At 29.5% G+C, this 17417-nt stretch overlaps 1 protein-coding gene across 3 annotated transcripts in view; it reads left to right on the top strand.

Annotated features, from left to right (window-relative positions):
• The first annotated feature begins 10656 nt into the window (after window positions 1-10656).
• The window catches only part of LOC136086778 (adhesion G protein-coupled receptor L4-like), a 141017-nt gene continuing 134256 nt past the window's right edge, over window positions 10657-17417 (top strand). For 2 of the 3 annotated variants that reach the window (XM_065809266.1, XM_065809265.1), the window contains exons 1-3: window positions 10657-11505; window positions 11613-11668; window positions 11908-11987. In XM_065809266.1, the coding sequence (XP_065665338.1) occupies window positions 11445-11505; window positions 11613-11668; window positions 11908-11987 (197 nt within the window). In that variant the 5' untranslated portion in view covers window positions 10657-11444. The remainder of the gene's footprint in view (window positions 11506-11612; window positions 11669-11907; window positions 11988-17417) is intronic. The other variant, XM_065809267.1, reaches the window with a different exon arrangement.

Genomic DNA, 17417 nt, shown 5'->3' with positions numbered 1-17417 from the left:
TTAGCAAATACTGAGGAAATATCATTAGCAAGAAGTTTTAGAATAAAGGTTGGAATGCAGTTTGGACCAGAAGCCTTGCCATCATTTAGAGAAAGAATAACTGATATTATTTCATTTTTTTTAGTAGGTTTAATGAAAAGAGAGTCAGGATTTGATGTTTTTAAACATTTATGGAAGTCAGTATGAGATGAATGAATATTTTTATGCAGTTCTTCAGGGATTGAAATAAAAAAGGAGTAAGTGTTTTTCTATAGGTTTTGTAAGTTTTTTCATGAAGATTTTTTGTTTTATGGAACTTCTTAAATATATTGTTTCGTTTTTTTATCATGGTTAAAATTGCTAAAGTAATCCATGGTTTAAGGCTTCGAGTTAAGCCACAGTTACATAGTTTTTTAACGGTGCGTGTTTGTCTAGAAGAGAGTTAAAGGTAGTGAAGAAATCTTCATATGATTTATTTGTATTACTATTGGAAACTTTGATTACTTTATCCCAGTTGATTTCGAAGTAATTATTCCTAAATTCTTCACTATTTAATTTTTTGAAGTTTCGAAGAATAATATTGCTTTTTCGAGAATTAACAACTCTTTTTTTAAAAGATGAATAAATTAGAAACTGTGGCAAATGATCCGATATTCTAATAGTTAGATTGCCGGAAAAAATATCTTTAGAAGTTGAATTAGAAAATATATTAGCAATTAAAGTACTTGAGTGATTGGTAACTCTTGTTGGTAAAGATATAAAAGGAAGAAAGTTTTTTGAAACAATGGTGTTCAAATATTCCGAGATCGAATTATCTGAGCTTGCTTTTATAAGATCGATATTAAAATCACCCATTTTTTTTTTTTCAAATAGAATAGATAGATATGAAACAATAAATTCATTAATACCCATGTTTGGATGGCGATAAACACAGCCTACTATGGTAATAGACTTTTTTGGGAAAATGATTTCAACAAAAACAGACTCTAAGAATTGGGGTTTGTACATAAGTAAATCATTTCTAGATTTATAAACTACTTTATTAGAAATGTAAAGTAGTGCACCTCCAAATGAAGTTTTTGCTGGAGTATGTTCATAAACATATCCACTAAGATTAATTAGAGTTGTTGGGAGTAAATCAGATTTCAGCTTAGTTTCTGTAATTCCGATTATACTAAATTCATAATTTATTAGAGATAAAAGTGTTAATTCGTCAAAATGTTTAACTAATGAAGCGATATTTAAATGAAATAGAGAAAAACAATTAATATTGATGTTTGAAGAGTTAAATTTTTCAATATCCATGTATTTACAATTGATTGGATTCTCAACTATGTTTGTATCATCATCGTCGTTGTTATTTAGCTGATAAGTAAAGTAATTATTAAGTTGATTAAAAGTATCAGACTCTCGGGAGCAAGGAAAGAGGGAAAGGTCATTTGGCAGATCATTGAGATGTAATATATTGTCAATTGAAGTTCGAAGACGAAGTTCATTATCCGATATAGAACTAAAAGGAAAAATACTGTTGTAACATGTAATACAGAGCCAATAATTCTTGGAAGAGTTTTTTAATAAACTAAAAGCCTTATAAATATAAAAAACTACATTTCTTGTGGATTGAGCTTAGGCAGTGATTGCATTGAAGTGAATGATGATTAGCACGAATAATTTTATCACAAATTTTGCAGAGTTTAGACATAATAAGTAGAAATTTGTTTAGAAATAAAGATATTGATATTAGTAAGATTATTACAACAGAAACAATTTAACAAAAGTAGTAACTATACGATAATATAACAATGATGAAGTTTATGATAAAAATATTAACAATATAATAATAATAACGGATAATAACAACAACAATAGTAATAACACAAAAATAGCAATAATAATAAAAATAGTGACAGTAATAACAAAAGTAGTAGTAGTAATGTATGATAAAAATATAAATACTATAAATATGTCTAACGCTTAATAATAAAATATACAATTATATAGCTAATAATAATGTCATCAATAATATAATATAATAGATATATAAAAAAGAAAACAAATTGAATGAGCTAAAAAAAAAAAAAAAAAGTTATTACAACTTCAAATATAAAAGTAAATTTTTAAACTTCTTTATTTATTAATCATCTAAATTGACTCGCTGATGGATGGCAAATAACTAAAAGTTCTTTTTCTAAATTCGAATTTCGTTGTTGTTTTTTATTTTTTTTATTTTATCTGTAAGCAGGTATAATCCACCGCATTCAATATAAACACTTTATTTAACTGGTTACTTATTAATTGAATAATTTATAACTTAAGTAATTTTTTAAACAAACGAATAACTTTTTGACTTTAATACAAGTTTTATTTTTTTTATACAAATAATTTCTTTCTTCTTTTTTTTTTTTTTTTTTTCTCTTCCTATCAACCTTATCAATATTAATTTTAAGATAAATTGTATTGTATTGTTTGATAAATGATATGTGCTGCATTGCTATATATATATTTGTCCTTCGTTTCCAAATATAATATTTGATTAAAGTATTGGTAAAAAATGTTATACTTAAGGTTATGTATTTAACCATAAAATTTTTTGAAAGAGCTAACTGTTTATGCTCTGAATAAGCCGGCTTTTTTTACTTAAACTCAATAGTTGTTTTGCGCTTTAATGACTTCATTTTTTTCGTAACGACGCTTTATTGAGCATATTCTATTGAAATTGAAGTCGTAAAACGTTGAAAGAAGTATTTGGACATGGAGAAGGCTACAAATATGATTTAATAAATATATGTTACTATTTAATGGTTTTCAGCAGTTTTTCTATGCAATTCTAAGCATTAAATTGTTGAAAATTTTTAAATTAGTTTTCATTTTGTAGCATGTTTTTAAGCTGACATTTTTTTAGATAATAAAATGTAAAAACGATTATCTGGGTATATTTGATTTTACTTTTTATTTAATATTTACATTTTTATAATGTAATAACATAATTTTAACAAAGGAATAATAGTTCTTACTTAAAAGTCTTTTTTTATTTTTTTAGTATGTCCAATGGTCCACCTAGCAAACGTTTTAAACAGCAGTGTCATAGTTTTGGACGCATTTCTTCTTCAAACGTTGATGCTGCAGCCCTTCAAGTCAATGATACTGCCAACATTGTAAGTGTCAGTATACCGCAACGATCAAATGGAATTGTTGAAGAAAGTTCATCATCTGCATTGGATAATGTTATGATTGTCAGTGTCTCTTCAGTTGACCCACTGTGTGTGAAACAGCCATTAAATTTAGTTAGTTGCACTGACATTGCTTCAATTCTTGATGAAAATATTTTTAGAAAAATGAGTGATTCAGAAAATGTTAACTTCTTGGACAATTGTTGGAAACCATCTGCTAATTTCATATTTGAAAAGGAGAGTTTCACAATTGCTCAAGATAAGACAAAAAGTATTTCTTTTCAATCAAAATGGTTTGATAATTTCAAATGGCTGAGATACAGTAATCAAAATAGTTGCAAAGGTGGATGGTGCATTGCCTGTGTATTATTCTTGAGAGTATCTGAAAAAGAGAAATTTGGTATTTTTGTTAAAACGCCATTTTTCAAGTCTAAGGAGCTTCTAAATAGCCACGAATCAAAGGCATATCACCAAATGAGTATGAAACGGTTATCAACTACCAAAGCACACTTAGTAAATCCACCATTGCGTATCGACTCAGCAGTTAATTCAATGACTGCTGAAAATATGAAAAATAATCAAAGGGTGCTTCCAACAATTATTGAAGCCGTCATATATTGTGCACACCAACAATTTGCACTGCAAGGCCATCGGGATAATGCCATTCAATTTTCTGAAAATCCGACAACAAATGAAGGGAATTTTATCGCCCTGATCCGTCTTCTTGCAGAGCGAAATCCAGTTTTAAAGGAACACCTACTTAATGGACCAAAAAACGCACTATATACTAGCAAAACTATACAAAATGAGAAAATCAACATTGCCGCTAACTTGATTCGTAACTATTTTCTTAAGTGTCTAAAAGCTTGTCCACATTTTTTGATAATTGCCGATGAGACAAACTCACATGGTCGAGAAATTATTTCGGTCTGTATTCGTCTTCTTGACACATTTAAAGAAAAGCCTAAAAAGATGGAAGTTGTAATTCGATTGGTAGAGACTGTGAGAATCACAGGAGAGTCTATTGCACTGTCTTTCAAAAATGCACTAGAAGAAGAAAGTATTAACATCAAAGATTGCAAAGGACAAGCATATGATACAACGGCGTCTATGAGTTCAGACAGAAAAGGGGTACAGACTTTTGTTAAAACATGGGCACCATATGCAGACTATCAAGGATGTGTCCTTCACTCCCTAAATCTAACAATTTGCCATAAATGTGAGATTTCATCTATTATAAATAAGATGGATTCCTGCCAACAACTGTTTTCATTTTTTGATAACTCACCAAAGCGACAACGCTTTCTCCAACGAGTTATTTCTACTCAAGCGCCTGAATTAAAAAAGACAAAGTTGAATAACCTTTGCAAAACACGATGGCTTGAGCGTCACAGCACATTCAATACTATTGATGAACTTTACATTTATATTATTCACACTCTTGATGAAATTGTAACACCATCAGATGACATTGATCTCTATGATGATTTGGAACCAAAAAGTTGGAATTGGGATTCTGAGTATTACGACACACATTTACTAATTACGACCACATTATTAATTTTGTTGTGGCAAAGGAAGGTTTACAGCCAATGCAACCATTTGTATCATGTCTTCAGGGTGAGTTAATGGAGTTTTATCTGGCCTTCCAAAAAGTTTCGCAAATTTCTTCTTTCTATTCTACACTCTGCACAAATGGTGATGACTGGTTTTCTACCATTTATCTCAAAGCCAAGAAAATTGCGCAGTCTGTAAATTGTACAGAAGAAACTCCAAGGCTTTGTAGTCGTCAAATCCACCGCTCAAATATACCTGCTACCTCACCTTTTGAGTACTACAAGCTTAATATAGCCATTCCATTCCTCGACAAGGTTTTATCCGAGTTGGCAGCACGCTTTACAGAAAATAAGAGAGCACGTGAATTGTGTTCTTTGTATCCAGAAGTTATTATCACCAAAGACAATGAAGAGTTGGAAACATTGTTAAATCAACAAGCGGATAAATGGTATGGAATTCTTCCAAACCCATATGGTCTGAATAATGAGTTGCAACGATGAAAACATTTATGAGCTGAGAACAATTTTTGTGGAATGACAATCACGCAACTACTTCAGCAACATGTTGACTCCACATTTTTTCCCAATATTCGTGAGTTATTCCTCATTCTGACATCTTTGCCAATTTGCAGTTGTGAGGCGGAGCGTTCATTCTCTTTTGTACGCCGCATTCATTCATATTTACGAACAACGATGACAACTGATAGATTGTCAGAAATGTGTGTGATTGGGATGCATTATAACAATTTCCACGACTGTGTAAATTGTTATAATGCATTAAAATGCATTAAAACTACATTCACGTAGGATGCAAGCACAATCTCTTTTTTATGACTGTGTTTAGTAGTTTATGTTTGTATATTATGTTTTAATGAATAGATAATGTGCTTTGGATGACAAATAATTATTTCTAAAACATGGAAAAAATCATAAAATTTTGTAAGTTAAAATGAAGTATTTTTTATAATGTAGCCACCCTCTCCTTCAAAGTCTTGGATCCGCCACTACATGTTCCTGAAGAAAATGAGGTTCTGAAAATGCTTCAGATGTTTCAGAGTCTAATTATATTTTTTTATAAGTGTTATGTATGCACCATGAAGATAATCGCAGCTTCTGCTTTAAAATGCAACTTGTAGGCGTTAAAAGGCTCAAATGATTTTAAGAATTCTTTTTGCTCTGCATTTTCTTAGTATCTTAGAAAATGGCTAGATTTCAGAAATGCCCTAGAAAATAGTTTAAAACGTCACACATGGTATTTAGATAAACAACAAGTTGAACATCTAATTACCATGTGTGACGATTAAGGGAGATTCTATCTGCTGAGACGATTTAAAGAAAATTTCCAGAAAAGTTACAGAAAATCTGCTCAGTTTGTAAAAAATATGAAAGTAAAAAATGACTGCTCTGAGAGCAATATTCGCCTTATTCAACATTACGTTTTTGCTAATTAATCTGAAAATCAAAGGAAAACGCGATGGTTGAAACAAGAGAGGAAAGAAAGAAGATGCCTGCAAATGTTACCAAAGAAATGGTAGTTGCAATGAAAAATCAGAGTAACGAAAAAATAAAATCAGAAAAAGTCTTCAACAAAAGTATCAAATAAAAAAAATTGAGTAAAATAAGAATCTGTCAAACTGTTAAATTTTTGTTGCAGAGAGACAACATCTCTCTGCAACAAAAATTTGTAATTGTTATTATTTTAATAAATTCTTATGAATCATTAAAATAATACCAAATGGTTTTTATTTATTAAAAATATTCATTTTAATGAAAATTTATAACAAACAAAAACCTTTCTTTCCAGACTATTAAGTTTTCTTTTATTATAAAGTTTACTTAATAAGTAATATTTTCCATAAAAGCATTAAAAAATAAAAATTGGAGATCAACGTAATCCTGTAACACATAAACTTATGAGCTGAACCTTAAACATGATTAACTTGGTGTAAATGACAATGCAAAGTATATAATAGGGCGGTCCAAGTGTTTTTTTTTAAGAAGCAGCATACTGTATAGGGTTCCAACATATATAAAAAGGTTGAATAGCAATTTTGAAGCCTCCGTGGGGGTCGCACACAAAATCAGATTATATTTTAGAGAAAAATGAGACTGTTGTAAGCAATTTTCATTTTAATTGTATTTTATACCATTTAATTTTTGTGATTTACATATACAATACAAATTCTCTAATAATATAGTGTTTTAAAAAAGAAACGTTATTTTAAAAACGCTTCCTTTAAGGTAAGCACCATAATGATTTCATTTTTAAGATATTCACCAAAATAAACTTTCAAAAATGAAAAAATATAGTAAAAAAACTTTTGATGCTATAAAAAATATATATACATATATAACTGCTTTTGTTTATATCTATTTTCAAATTTCTTATTTCCTTTGTGCTTTCCATTCAAACTTAGACATTTTCCCCCTTGATTCCAATAAATTTATTACTAATTTATGACGCTTTTCATAGCCGTATCTAATTTCTGATGCTTTTGTGACTATTCTAACAATTCTTTTCTTATTTTAACTATGGCAAGAATATTTTGGAATATTTAATTGACTGTCATTGACTTTCAAAATATCTTCATTTGAAAAGACATTCAGTAAAGGTGGTGAATTAACATCCCTAATGTCCTAAATTTACCAACTCACTGTAATCATTGGCTCCAAGGTTTAGTGTTACAGGAAGTTTAAAATGCCTATTGTGTTCATTAGTATTTATCGACTTGAGTATCCTTAGTATGGCTGCAGTTCAAACTTCATTTCTTAAGTCATTTACCATTGCCAATAATAAATTCTTAGTATTGGAAAAATATGAGTTTAGTTTTAAAACTTGCTCCATTACCTTCTTCTATTTTATATTAATAAAATTTTTTATAAATTTACGTACATACCATAAATGTTGAGTGTCATCTATTGCCAAACAATGCGATTTAAATGAAGCTATCCTGTTGCATAGCATTGCATAATAATTGTAACTAAGTTAACAAGTTCTTTTGTCGGTATTACTTTAAAAATATATAAATGTAGAACACGATTTGCTTTTTGAGCCACAGTGCATGATGCATGTTTCCAGGAAAGCTTTTAGATATTTGTATTTGAAACCTCTCCTGATTGAATAGATAAACAGATACTGTCAAAATATTTATGATCTGAGCTTAACGTACTGAGGATGTTTTCAGCAAGTATACGAAAAGTATCTTTTATATTTTGAAAGGAACTACTAAATTAGTTTAGTCTTCTGTTATTTTTTCAACAAAATCTTCTTTAAATGATGCTGAGTCAGAAGTTTTTCTATTAATTAACTCAAAAAAATGTTTAAATAGAAGTTCATTTAAATGGAGTTGACAAATGAGCCACTGGTTTGGTCTATCAAATTCTGTTTCTATTAGTTTTATCACTCCTCCAAACTTACCAGTGTTTACTACAGTTGCATTGCATGAGATAGTATTTAAAGAACCATTAGTGCCAGTTTCAAATATAAAATAGAGAATTTCATTAGCAATGTAGCGAGAAGTTCCATTACCTGGTGTTAGGTGATATATATAGCTGCTGCTTGGTTCTCTAACTATTGTAATATGTTCTTCTTTACCTGTTGCTGTAGCTGTTTTTGTATTGTCTTTTTTTCCATCAAAAATAATAAATTGTAATTTTGAATTTTCACATTTCATCCTAATAAAATTTTTTTTTCCAACAGGAAGTCTTTCTCGTTCTACTTTTTTACCATCAAGCACATTTAATTTATTTTTTATTTCCATGTCTTTTATAGCAGCATTAACAATAGCAGCAGTTGCTCTGCAACTGACACGATAACGATTTGCCACAATAGCCAGTCTATCGTAAAAAATCCTATTTTGATTATATTTGTTGAAGAAATTATCTGATTAATAAAGTTTGTCATTTTCATCATTAGATGCATCTAATTCAATACTTTCCTCAGATTTATACAAATCATCATCGGTAATGCGATCCATCTCGTTTTTTTAAAGTAGATGTGTAATTATGATCAAGTGGTCCAAGTTATTTTTTGCGTTGCTTTTGTCCAACGAACGCATTCCATTCTTTTATTGGTACTTTAAAAGTACATCTGCATTTCTCTCTTTCTACTCCTACATCATAACAATTGCACGAACATATATCAAACATTTTCTAAAATCTTTAAGTTTGGAATAAAAATAATCATTTCTTTTAAGTCTAGAAAATTTATTTAAAGTACATGCTTCTTCCATTATTCTACATATATTTTCAACATCTTTAGTAAATAATCGATAACATTCATGAGCAGAACTAGACCCTTTGCCTTTAGCATCTTCATTTCTGCGTACATCAAAGCAATATTTTACAACATTTTTTATTGTAGGTATTATTGCTGTTGGAAATTTAGAATCTTGCCCAAAAAGTAACTTGTCAGTATAACTGTGAGTGTGAAATGCTGCCATATATGGTTTGTTTTTTATTTATTATATACCACTTTTAATTACTAAGTTATTAAATATATACATTTATACTTTCAAATAGATAATAAATATAGAGGCTAAATAGAATTTAATAAAATATTATTAAAGTTTACTGCAACTAGTACTAATTTCTCCAAAATAACATATAATTTATCGTAGCAAAGTAATATTGTTTAAATTAATATAGTACGTAAAACTCTATATTAAAATTATAAAAAGAAAATATTATAAAACTAAAAACTTAAAAATTAGTGTTTCATGAATTAAATAAAATTGATAAGAGATTTAAATGAATAAATTTTACATTTTTCAATTTATGCAAAAATATATGGGGTGTATGATGCAGCCCCTTGGAGTGTGTGTAAATTTTTTTTATATAGTTTATATAATTTATTGTATCAATTTATAAATAAATTTATCTTCTTAGAACTATCGCGGTGCTGTGTGACAAGACCGTTTGGTCTTCTTGGGGCACCAAAAACAAAAATCTTAAAGTAATCCCAAATCAATAGCAATATTTTAATAATTTTTGTTTTTATTTTATATAATGTAAATATTCAATATTAAAATATATATTTTTTTAATTTGAAGATAGAGATTTTTTTAATTCAAAGCGTATACCGAAGGTAGAAAGATCAAGGTAGAGAGAAAAAAAAGTTATTTGAAATTGCGCAACTTTGAAAGAAAATATCAACTTTGAACGAAAATATCACTTGGACAAAAACAATAACAAAGTTAAAATGGTTTTCCTGCTGGTTTTCCCACTCACTCTTAATATTTGAAATTAAAAAGTTCTTAAACTAATAAAAGGGAGTTTTATTAGTTTAAGGACTAATAAATTTTCATTCAATTTTTTAACATTGACATAATGTTAAAAATTCTTTAACTAAAAAACGCACGTGTCTAGATTTTCAGACTTGGTGCCATTTAATTATTTTTCAGTTTCTCCCCCCCTTTTTTTATTGCTGTATATGATAGAAAATTTTATGCTGATTAAGAATCGTATAAAAACAAAGGTCTGAAAACCAACAAAAAGTGCTCTAAATTGCTGTTGAAGTTTAAAAAATTACACTAAAAAACGCTAATATTCGCCATTTTTTCATACTCGGTTATAAATAAAATTCTTTCAACAGTGAATTTAAAAAAGCCTGGTTTCTATCAAAAATGTAAAGCAAAACTGTTAAAAAAGGCTGAGCGCATTTTCTGATTTATCTCAGGCCCAAACCCTAGCCCTGTCTCAAATCATGTACTTTTAATCGCGCCAATCCCTATTTGTCAGTCATTGTATGTGCATTTATTTGTGCCAAGTCCTATTTTTCAGTCTATTTATGTACATTTAGAAAACAAATTCTAAAATCAATTTTTGAAAAATTAATTAAAATATATAAAATATGTCAATAAAAACATTTAATTTAATTTAAATATAATCTAATTTTGACGACAATAAAAACCGGGTTGCGTAATTAAAAAAAGATTTTCTAAATAATAATTAGATGTAAAACGTTTTAAAAAAATGGCGAATGATAGCGGTTTTTAGTGTAATTTTTTAAACTTCAACAGCGATTTAGAGCACTTTTTTTTGATTTTCAGACCTATGTTTTTATACGATTCTTAATCAGCATAAAGTTCTCTATCATATTCAGCAATAAAAAATAAAAATAAAAAACATTTAAACTTTAAAAGACTGCATTTATATTTAATAAAAAATTAGTGGTTTCTAATAAAAAGTAGTCTCAAGACCTTAGCTTTGTTAAGAATCATATTTGGTTCTTTTTTACTGCATTGAAACAAACATTTTTACTGCTCTCGAAACAAACATGGTGCTAGAAATCTGCAGGTCTAATAAAAATTTTTTTAAACAAATAAAACATCTGTGATGTCCCTCTAAATGTTACAATTTATACAAATTCTGAAAAACCATTGAAAAACTTCTAGAAACATGCAAAATATATACCTTTAAAAAGTCTGAGAAAAATATGGCATACTATGATATAATTTCAATTACTTACAGTAGTTTTAATTATAAATTAGTTTTAAAATAATTAGATTATACTGGTTGTTATAGAGTATCAGTAATTGGTAATATTTACATAAATTATGTTGGTATAATCATATGTTATTGTCACCAGCAATTTTTATAAAATTCATTTTATATAATCAACTCCAGTACTAATGCTATAATTTTAAAAGTATTTAATTTAAGACATGTTGTTATTTCCCAAGTATTATTGTTACCTTATAATACATGTTTCTGTAGTTTCAAGGATTCAATTAAAAATATGCATTGGAAAATATTTAATCAAATTTGTTTATCGATAGCAGTTTTATCATTTTGTTATGGTAAAATTTTTTGTAAAATTTATTTATTGCAAACTCAAAAGAACTTATTTAAACTATATGTAGTTTTAAATAAAATTGAATAAGTTAAATAAAGTATTTTTTATTAGGGGTGTTTACAAGTGATGCAGAAGTTGTATTTCCAAAATGTCACCATAAAACTCAGGTGAGAAAGATTTAAATTTAAAATATTGTAATTCTATAAATTTAAACTTAGTTATTATTATCATAGTTTCAGATAAAAACAATGGGTAAAAATAAATATATATTTTTTCAACACTAACTTTAAATTATATCAAATTGCAACTTTAAGTTAAAAAGTAGTAAAATAAAATGCTTTTTTTAAAAAAAAAAAAAACTTTCTGGTTTTAAGATATGAGTAAATTTAATGCATTGTTTTTTTAGAATGGAGTTCATGAAGAATTTTTGACTTATGAAATTTACTCAACAAATGCCTATCATGTTTTAGATTTAAAGAAAGTCAAGTATGTATTTTATCATTATTATTTTTATTGTTATTATTGTTATAATAATTAATATTGTTATTTTCTAATGTTATGGTTTAATAGGCTTACCATAATTTTAAAGTTGTAAGACGGGGTAGGCAGGGGTTGCGGTGGCGAGAGGGGGTGTTTAGAAAGAGGTATCAGTGTTAGTGTGTGTTAGTGTGGGGGGGGGGGGGAGAAATAAATGACTAGAGAGGGAGGAAGGGGGAGAAAGTTTTTTTTTGTACTTTAAAAAACATGGGACCCTGTAACTAGGTTTCATGAAAGTATATATAAAAAAGGAAGAGCTTAATTGCTTCTTTACTCAACTGCTGAAGGAATCTAAAGCTAAGAAACAACACCGAGATATTTTTTTATTATTTGTTTAGTCTAACAAAAGAAATATGAGAAAGAAACTATTCACTGTTATTATATGAGTTATACTTTTCAGTAGAATGTACTTTTTCATGCAAGTTATAATTTTTTAAAAATTTCTCATAAAAAAGTGAGCATGTAATGCCAAAGTTCAACTTGCAGTACAGTAATGCACGTACCGTGGACTCCTCCAAAAGGCTTCGGTCAACTGACTGAATGTTTTTCATGATTGAAAAAATATGCTCTGCAGGTGCAGATGGCAAACACAAAATGTATTCAATAACTTTTACCAGATTAGGTACAGCAATGTTTTTTCCTTGAAAATGCTTGAATAATTAAATCCGTTTTTTAACATATGCGAATTGGACATTCAATGAACTCTATTCTTCCTTTTTTGATGCAAAAAATGTTTTTGCACTTGACATCTCATCAGAAAGACTGTCAATATTAATTTTTTTTCCATCATCTGAACCATGAATATTGTTTATAGCTTCAGCAGATTGTTCAATACGTGATCAAGTCCAATCCATGAAAATATCTCAGCCCCACCAAAACTATTTTCCCACAGTTCAATATAAGAAATACATTGTTAAAAAAGGAATTTACCTCTGTCATAAATGTATTAACATCACGGGCACTAAATTTTCTAAACAACTGTTTTGCTCCTTGTGGGACAAAATTACTATTCATTCTTACCTCAAGATTAGATTTTGATTTTTTAGTTCCAAAATAATGTCTGATGCATTTGATTGACTTTTTTCCATAACTAATACAGTTTTATTAAAACTATTTAGCGGTCCATGTACAAACCAAAAAAATAGCTCACCTGTTTCACTTTCAAAAAATGCTTGCGAAGCATGTGGACAGTTTTCTTGAGAAATAAAATATGACTTCAATGTCTCAACCATATACAAAATTCTTTTAATTGCTGGTAACAGAGAAAGAAATCTAGTACTTCCATGCTGGATTATTTTTCTATATTCCATATTAACAAAATTACAAAATTCCTTTAACTCAGTTACTCAAACTGTGTAGATATGAAAATACTTACCATCCACAGCAAATTGAAGTGTATTGTGCACAATATGTGCACCACAACCAATACCAACAATATTAACACCAAGCTCTTGTTTGAGCTTGTTATTTTTACCTTTTTTATGTACTCCACCAAAATTTGTGTTGCATTTGTCAGAACAAAAAGCAGCTATTTTTTAAATAACTTCATGATGCTGAAATGTTGAAATTAGCTTATCAGTCAATATTTTAGATGTTTCACCATCAAGAGATTCAAAATCCAGAAGTTTTACTTTGACACCTTCCAGTGGTAAAAAGTATGTAACAAAAACTGGTAATAATTTTACTTCTTTTCTATTTAATGTGTCATTAGAAGCACTTACAAAGTGTGTCTTCTGTAAGTCATCATGTAACTCTTTTACAGATAAAGGTGCAAGAACACTTAAAATTATTGCTTGACATTTGGTTCTTGCAGCACCAGATTTTTGTTCAAAATATTTTGAGATAAGTTTTGAACTACACTCAGATGTTTTAAAGCTCAAATCATGGATTGCTGTGTGAAAGGCAAATGTAGCCTCCTTTGCTGCAATAACTAAATCACCTTCATTGGGTTCATCACTTAAAAAAAATCTGTAAATAAATGAAGAACATAGGGCAGCCAAAACTTCAGCTTTGTGTTTGGCACACTTTATATGGCTTTTAATATCTGCTCATCCACCAAGTGTAACAGAAAGTTCTGTTAAACAATGCTAACAAAGCACTTTGTTATCCTTACCACTAATTTTTTACACAAATAGGTAATTTTTTGGGAGTTCATTTGTGAATTTGCAACTTCTTTTTGGCATATTAAGCAAACAAAAAATCACGAATTCGTATACACATACACTAATAAAGTTAGTGGTTTGCGTTATTTAAGATGATTCAAAATTTGACTTTGAGTTCTTGATAAAGCAGACCTAGAAAGTAAATGTTAGTATTTGTATTAGTATCAAAATATTACAAATTTCGTAGTCTCCACTTTATTCAAAATTCAAAATCATGATTTTGTTTGAGACAAAATGAAAAAAAAATCCTTTTTTTTCCGAAAAACAGGACAAAATGAAAACCGTTAGAACACTGGGAGAAATGTTATAAAACTGGGACAATCCTGGTTAAAATGGGACATATGGTAAACCTATGGTTTTACAAATAGAATAAGCCTATTAACCTTATTGAGTTGGCTGAATATTTATTTGTTACTTACTTTTAATTCCAATCTTTATTTGAAGTTTGATCCTATTTTAGTTTTAATTCCATTACACGTTTATATTTTTATTTTTTAAAGAAACTTGTTTACTAGAAAATAACTTCTATTTAAAGAAAATGTTTTCTCATTATTTACCTACATATCAACATAACACATTTTTATTAAAGTAATTAAAGTAATTTAATTTTTTTTTGTTTCTTTTATATATATATATTAGGGCTGTCCAAAATAAATTTTTTTTTTTTAGATTTGATTGCATAGTTGTTTATTTTGTGCCATTTGACATAGTAATCAACTGTGCAAAAAATCTTTCCAATCAGATAATGTTTAGGGGGTGCTCAATGACCATAAAGTTTTACGAAAAATGTGAAAAACATGGAAAAAGTAACAAAGTTCCACAAATTTCTAAAACCCGGTTAATTAGATTTTTCAGATTTGATCAGTTTTAATTATCTCTAAATATTAAATTCTGAATACAAATTACAATCCACATCCACTTTAGACTGGTTTATTAGCAGAGAAATTAATGAAATAAAATACTGCAATACGACTAAAGTTCTGCGGTTTTTGTTATATCAGAATTTTTCCAAAATAAAACACTAGGATTTTTGACTCTTTGTCATTGATTAAAATACGAATTATAAACAAAAAAACATATGAGCAATTAACATTTAATTATCGTAATGTTATAGTTCGTGCAATGTTAATGCTAGCGAGGACTATAACTTTTCAGAGTACACTTTCTGGCATCTGGCACTCGCTTTCTGTGATCCTCAACCACCTGAATTAACCTCTGCATTTCAGATTTATTCCTTGTAATCGATTCATTAAACATCGACATTAAAGCCACAGATCGTTCGGCAGCATCATTTACTACTTTCAATGAATATACTAAATTTTTTCCTTCTTGGTATTCTGGGGAATCATTCCAGGTAGCTGGATTGTTGTTGAACAGAAAATCAATATCAACCTTCATTGACCGCAACGCACTTGCTGAAGCTGATGTCACCAGCATGTCCAGAGATTTCTTCTCTAGACTTTCAATGTTCTTTAATTTGATCAACCTTTCAGACCAGTTCTCATTGTGAAATTTTATGTTGGAAATCATTTTTCGCTTCTCTTCCGTTTGAAGTTTGTTTGAAAACAAAGCTAGTGGGACCAATTCTGGTGAAAGGTACCACAAATGGTTTTAAAAGTTCTTGACTGCTGCTTCGGAAATCGTTTTATTCACAACTGCAAACTGCTTAAGTTGCTGAAACAGAAACAAGTCATTAACTGGAGCATCGCTGGCATTTGTGCATGATATCCAAGATTTTACATAAACCAGACTAGCAAATAAGCAAAATTCACAGAGATTTTTTTCCTCTTTTGTGGTCAACTTGAACTCTTCACGAAATAAATAAATCTTAAAACAATAAATAACCTTGGCCATCCAGCGAGCCATGTGATAAGCACCAGGGATCTTGAAATGATAATTTTTCTCTTCTTGATCAGGCAGTTTTCCAAGTATTAACAGACAGAGATCCATGATTTCTTTGTAGTCATCCCTTGGCATTTTAACATGCAGGTTTTCTTTGAGGAATGCAATCACTTCATTTTGTAGTTCTTGCACCAGGGGTATTTTCATTCGAATGTCATCCAGAGGTTTAAAATTTCCTTGATTAACTTTGGGCCAATATTGCTGAAATCTCTGGAAAAGAGGTATGTTGGGACCAGATGATGGTCCAAATAGTGATCCAAACACTCCTGCTACTATGATCTCATGAACATGGTGTCTGCAAGCGAAATATAACAAATTTCTACCTATATGTTTCTCTAGAACTACACATGCACCATTTTTGGAGCCAGTGTTAGAGGCTGTAGTATCAAAACTCATTCCAATAACATCACCAATTATGTCCCAGAAATTAAGCAGATGAATAACTGCTTAATTTCTGGGATGAATTTTGCTTGGGCTTCTCCAGTTCCAGCTGATAGTTTTGCTATTCCAAGTATTTTGTCAACATTGTGACCTGTCACACCTACAGATAGCCGGTCAACATTTGCTTTAGGGGCTGCAGAATTTGTACGATCTATCATCAGTTTGCCATCCCAGTGGACGATTAATGGTGGTTTGTCTAAATCGCAGAATTCAGTTCGAACAGTGGCTTCAATATTTGATCGATGATAGGTTCGTTTTCTACGGACTGTAGAATGTGACAATGATCCATCATCGAGGTTCTGTCCACCAGCCCTTGCAATTGTATAGTAAATTTTGTGTCAGATAGATTAATTCTGTCTAATGTTGATGAAACATCAGGCGAGTCAAGAATTGTATCTAAGATACATTGTCGTTTTGGAGTACTTGCTAAACTTGATTCAGCTGACCCTGAAGAACTTGCTTTACTGACTTGTTGTCTGTAATAAACAGGGATTTCTATCTCAAAATCTCTATCAACCATTTTGTCATTATCAACAGCATCGTTATCGTTGTCATCACTATAACTTTCGTCATGTAAAGGTTCAATAACAGGAACTATTGCACTCGCACCAGATTGTCTTTGCTCTTCTTTTAGCTTTCGTTCTCTCTCTGCTTGTTTCCTTGCTTCATTTCTTTCTTCTAATTTTGAAAGTTCTTTGTCCTCTCCAAACATCACCATTTTTCTCTGACATCTCTGATCCAATAAAAATTCTTTATCTTCTTCAATTCTGATCATGGTTTCAGCATCCTTGTGGGCAATGTCAAAAAGTAGGCCAATGGTGTCTGTAAATGATTTCTCTCTCGATTTCTGAGAATCTGACAATCTGGATTTTTT

This window comes from Hydra vulgaris, chromosome 11 (genome assembly GCF_038396675.1).
Source record: "Hydra vulgaris chromosome 11, alternate assembly HydraT2T_AEP".
NCBI classification, from domain to species: Eukaryota; Metazoa; Cnidaria; class Hydrozoa; order Anthoathecata; family Hydridae; genus Hydra; species Hydra vulgaris.
Note: the sequence above shows the minus strand (reverse complement) of the source record. Positions and strands in the feature narration are given on the sequence as shown.